The sequence below is a fragment of the Sinocyclocheilus anshuiensis genome, unplaced genomic scaffold, assembly GCF_001515605.1.
Source record: "Sinocyclocheilus anshuiensis isolate Anshui unplaced genomic scaffold, SAMN03320099.WGS_v1.1 scaffold1003, whole genome shotgun sequence".
NCBI lineage: Eukaryota > Metazoa > Chordata > Actinopteri > Cypriniformes > Cyprinidae > Sinocyclocheilus > Sinocyclocheilus anshuiensis.
In genome coordinates, this window is record NW_015542495.1 from 1,795,934 (window position 1) to 1,801,125 (window position 5,192).

Below are 5,192 nucleotides of genomic sequence, written 5' to 3' on the forward strand. Positions count from 1 at the left end.
AACGAGTTTTTACAAACACAACATATGTCATCCATCTGCCATGAGTTACACAAACAGTTTGTCCCACAACACTATTAGTTCAGCCAAAAGTTGACATTTTGGGCCGGTCAAACGTATAAAATTAACATAGGGTACAGAGCAACAGTGTTTACATCTTTTGGGAAAATCAATTTACTTGTAGCTGACTATTTTAAGCTGGGATTGAGAAAGTATTTCACCTTTAAATGGAGACAAAGCTCTTTTTTGGAGGGAGGACAACTTAAGATACATTTGTGAATTTATAATATATATGTTTCCTACATTTTTGCATTTTAACTGACCTGGAATTTTGACGTTTATAAGATGTTAAAAGTAGGCCGCAGTTCTGTCGCCCTCTACTGGACTAAGCGCGCAAACACACTAGCCGTAAACATGCGATGTTTTGTCGCAAAAAAAACGAACTGTCGTAAAGAATGTGCTTAGCGGCAGCCGTACACACATACACGTGTATCCAGAGGTGTTCTGAAGCTATATGTAAGTTACACACTGCGAGTGTAAATATTAGCTTTAACACAGCAATAAATATTGAAGTCCGTGTATTTGGTAGTAATTACGACTGTGAGCGGTATTTGTACGTGATATCTATTAGAATAAAAAGCTATGTTTTTGGCATATGTGAGATGGCTAACGAACATCTAATTTTTCTTACACGGGTCTCTTGCATCTGAATATATTTAAAGGTGGGTGATCGGTTATTTAGATGATAACAGATATGTAAGATTATGAATAGTCATTGTTATCAGGTCATGTGTTGTCTGTATCGGTGTTTTTTAATTATGCTTATGAAGTTACCAACATTTGCACATTTTAGGTGTTTCAATAGACTTCAGTTTATGGAGCTTCTCTAATAAAGAGATGATTAAGTGAATCAGGTGTTTCATGAGGTAGACACCCAAATTGATCATGGAAAATGTGGAAATATAAAAAAAAAAATAAAACATTGCGCTCTCCAGACTAGGGGTATATATATATATAACGTACATAGAGAAAGTTGTTTTTTTTGTAATATATATATATATATATATAATGTGTGTGTGTGTGTATATATATACACGCACACACCTTTTAATGACTTTACTTTTATTATTACCTTTGTCTTCTCTCCTCAGTTTCCATCAGGATGGCAAAAAGTTTGCGCAGCAAGTGGAGGAGAAAGATGAGAGCGGAGAAAAGAAAGAAAGTTGCACCCAAAGAACTGGCACGACTCAAAACAGTGCTGGGTCAGGGAGAGAAAGGAGAGATCACCATGAAAGATGTCGCTGAGATCGCCACCTTGGTGCCGCCTGAGAAAGTGAAGGAGAAGCCAGAGGATGTTGAGATGCAAGGAGATGGTGAGCTTTTATAGAAACATTTAGCAATTCGGCTTATATGTTGTGTCTTAGCATATTAAATGCAGATCTGTTGTTGCTTTGCAGCGGATGGTGGAAAGATGGATTTAGACACTAAACGCAATAAAAAGACAATGTTGGACGATCAAGGACGGTATCCGGTCTGGATGAACCAAAGGCATATAAAGAAGGTGAAAGCCAAACGCATGGCTACAAAAGGAAAGCCTAAGACGAAGAAGGGGCTCGCCTGGTAGATGAACTGATCTGCTTGTGCACGGACATTACGCCTGACACAGCTTTACAGGAGCTTTGCTGTGCATCTTTTACATGTGCAGTTTGTACATTTCTATGGACTGTTTATGCAATCTTCCAGTGTCTGGAAGAGCCAGACACTGTAAGTCACCCGCATTGTACTACACAACTGACTCTTCCAATGAAATATACATTTTTCCTCTCTACTTCAATCTCTCACTCTGTGGATCTGCTTTACTTTGAAGTAAAAATCCAATATACATTTCTGGGGGATGTAGTTTTATTTTGCAGTCAACAAAACTGCACAACATTGAGTCAATAAAGAGACAAGCATAAGCCAAGCCAGTGGCTTGTGTATCTCTCTATAAGGCAGCATGGTATACTTTTAGATTTAATCTCTGCACCAACCAAAATTCTTTATAATAGTAAATTTGAATTCCGCAAACAACTTAATATATTAGCACATTTGTAAATCTTCTGATTCAGTGCATAAAGGTTTAGAAAACTGGTAAGTGACATGACATTACTCATTTAAAACTATTAACAGCGTTTCATAATTACTGTAATATTTGACATCCTATTATCTGAGAGATTACATAGAATATTAGCACTTTTAAAAATCAATTTTTCATATTGTAGGACTGGGAATCAGCTAAAAAAGTAACTGAAAATTGTGACTAGTTAAACATTTAATGATCTTTTATACACTATCGTTCAAAAGTCTGGGGGCAGTATTTTTATATTTAAATGAATACTGTAATTTAGAAAAGATGCATTAAATTGATCAGAAGTAACAGTAAAAGCATGCATGTTACAAGATTTCTATTTCAAATAAATGCTGCTCTTATGAACTTACTATTCATCAAAGAATCGTGAAAAAAAATCATGGTTTCCACACAAATGTCAATCAGCACAACTGTTTTCAACATTGATAATAATGCTTTTTGAGCACCAAATCAGCATATTAGAATGATTTCAGAAGGATCATGTGACACTTAAGACTGAAGTAATGACGCTGAAAATTCAGCTTTGCATCACAGGAATAAATTACATTTTAAATACATTGAAATAAAAAAATTAAATTGTGATAATATTTCAACTATATTACTGTATTTTGATCAAATAAATGCAGCCTTGGTGAGCATAAGAGCCTTTCAAAATATTACAGACCCCAAACTTTTGAATAGTAGTGTATATAATCATATACATTTTAATCTAAAATCTTTATGGGAAAAAAAATATGAATGTCCCATGTTATTTGGTTACTAATCGTGTGCACCAAAAAGAACTTTCATTCTGTACATGTTAGTATATTGCACTTGTATATAATAAAACATGCAATAAAAATAATTGTCTGCAAGTGGCTAACAAACAAAAATGTGATCACTGATTATTAGCAACTACTGGAGCTCCACAAAAGTGGCAGGAAACAGGCCTGTGCGACCATGACACGTTCCTTTCCACCAACCCTCATCCACCATCTCAACGTTAGTGATAATGTCACCTGGCATGAAGGAGATCTCGTCACTGGCCTCTGCAAAAGTATGATTGATATTCATAATACACAGCAGACGAAACTAAAACCAAAAAAACTCAACAGAAATAAATGATGTAGCTCTGCAGAGTCAATACAATGTCAGTGAGGTATCAATCAGCTGCTATGGACTGTAATGGCTGTACGTACCTCCTTGGTAGTCATAAATGGCCGTGGCTGTATGTCCTGCTTCACCTAGTTCTTCATAGTCATTATCAGCAGCTGTAGAAGAAGCCAAACAATTAAGAATAACAGCTGTTGGCAATCACAAACATTTATAGCTGTTATAATTAGAACCATCTATTTTTTTTAATATGGCTTTGATTCCCACAGTGAACACATGTAGTAAATATCAATGTGTGTGTCAAACCTGCAGTAGCACATGAGCCAATATCCTCATAATCTTCTTCCTGGGGTACAGGGGCAGGTTCACATTCAGCATAAGTTTGCTCCTCCTCCTCTTCCTCTTCTATCGGGTCAGCTGAGCGGAACGGCAGTAATGGCGGCTCCTCATATTCAGGCTCCTCCTCTACCTGAAACACACACCGAGCAGATGATGATCAATTATCTCAGTATATGTGCTTAAAATGATTATGACAGTTCATTACTTGTCTTGAAACAGAACAGTACAGAAGAATCAACAACTAAACTAGATTTTCAGAAGAAAATTGGAGGCCCTTGCTAGGGTTGTTGCTTACTGGTCCAAGATACATTTCTATAATTTTACAGTCCTTAGATATACTTAAGACTTCAACTCTCTTCACTTAAAGAGTGCATCAAACTTTTCTCTTCAAAAGAGCAATGAAAATATAACATTGCCTGAGCTTCTTCCTCTGGTTCATCTCTGGGAATTTCAGGCAGTCTTCTGAATGGCTCTGGGGGATTCTGGGATGCTGGCACAGGTGGTGGTCTCTGGTTCTCTTCCTCCTCTTCACGCTTGCTCTGCTCCTTAAGAGAGAAGATGACCAGCATTACAAAGTGTTCATTAGTGTGTGAAAAAGAAATGGCTGGTGTGTGGGTTGATCTATTGTTTGTCATGCATTTCTATTAAAAGTGTAGCGAGCATGTCTATATATAGATATATATAGATATGTATGGGTATTAAGACAAACGTGAACCTCCTGTTTGCGTTGTGCCTCTTCTTGTTCTCTCTTCTCTCGAGCGAGTCTTCTGACTCTCTCCTCATCTGCTCTCTTTCTATTCTCCTCATCTGAGGCCTTCGCCATGTTCTCAAAGCGAGCCTTAAGGTTTCCAGCTCCTACACTTGCTATAAACACCAGAAAGAGAAGAATCTACTGAGTTCCTGAAAAGTATATGGACCCTTTATCAACACATTTAAAATGTACGAATGTCACTGCATTACTACTCAAAAGCAATCACTTCAAATGTAACGTTTCCATGTATATATGTACAGCAAACACTCACAGGCCTCAAAAGCCTGAGGCTTTTCATAAGGTGATGATGGTGACTCCATATCACTGAATGAAGCTGCACTCTGTGGAAAAAAATTAAATAACTCAATGTACATTCACTGGGAAACTGTCAAACATTTCTTGAAACTTCCATAATAATGCTATACAATTCATGTGAAATGTATACCTTATCCATGCGATCTGCTTCGACTCCATAACGTCCTCCAAAACCCTTTGCATAGTCTGAAATCAATAAGAACATATATATTTAGTATTATGTAAAACAGACCAAAAATGTGTTGCATCTCTAGCTTTAGCTGTCAGTTAGAAACATCACACTTTGTGGTGCTAAACACCAGGGCCCTCAGAAAAGTGCTTAAATTATGACCTAGCCCTGGGGCCACTCACAAAAGATGATACAGCGAAAGATAATCACTAGATTTGTAGTCAAAAAAGGAAGAAAGGGAGCCACTAGTTGTGGCAGGAGGCTCCAAAGTTGAGTTCCCAGGGCCCTCAATGGACATACAGGTGCATCTCAATAAATTAGAATGTCGTGGAAAAATTCATTTATTTCAGTAATTCAACTCAAATTGTGAAACTCGTGTATTAAATAAATTCAATGCACAC

General features: G+C 37.1%; 2 protein-coding genes across 6 annotated transcripts in view; one reads left to right on the forward strand and one right to left on the reverse strand.

Moving 5' to 3' along the window:
- The first annotated feature begins 421 nt into the window (after positions 1-421).
- Positions 422-2,475, forward strand: LOC107694185 (protein LLP homolog). 2 transcript variants are annotated; one of them, XM_016493820.1, is made up of 4 exons: positions 468-513; positions 692-719; positions 1,149-1,370; positions 1,455-2,475. In XM_016493820.1, the coding sequence occupies exons 3-4, from the start codon at positions 1,160-1,162 to the stop codon at positions 1,619-1,621; spliced, it is 378 nt and encodes a 125-aa protein (XP_016349306.1). In that variant the 5' UTR covers positions 468-513; positions 692-719; positions 1,149-1,159; the 3' UTR covers positions 1,622-2,475. The 2 variants fall into 2 exon arrangements, with proteins under 2 accessions (XP_016349305.1, XP_016349306.1); XM_016493819.1 differs by lacking the exon at positions 692-719 and having other exon boundaries at positions 422-513.
- Positions 2,476-2,807: 332 nt separating this feature from the next.
- LOC107694186 (src substrate cortactin-like) overlaps positions 2,808-5,192 on the reverse strand; it is a 9,150-nt gene continuing 6,765 nt past the window's right edge. For all 4 annotated transcript variants that reach the window (XM_016493823.1, XM_016493824.1, XM_016493821.1 and 1 more), the window contains 7 exons: positions 4,753-4,808; positions 4,579-4,648; positions 4,272-4,420; positions 3,973-4,101; positions 3,524-3,686; positions 3,304-3,375; positions 2,808-3,153 (listed from right to left, as the gene is read on the reverse strand). In XM_016493823.1, the coding sequence (XP_016349309.1) occupies positions 3,020-3,153; positions 3,304-3,375; positions 3,524-3,686; positions 3,973-4,101; positions 4,272-4,420; positions 4,579-4,648; positions 4,753-4,808 (773 nt within the window). In that variant the 3' untranslated portion in view covers positions 2,808-3,019. The remainder of the gene's footprint in view (positions 3,154-3,303; positions 3,376-3,523; positions 3,687-3,972; positions 4,102-4,271; positions 4,421-4,578; positions 4,649-4,752; positions 4,809-5,192) is intronic.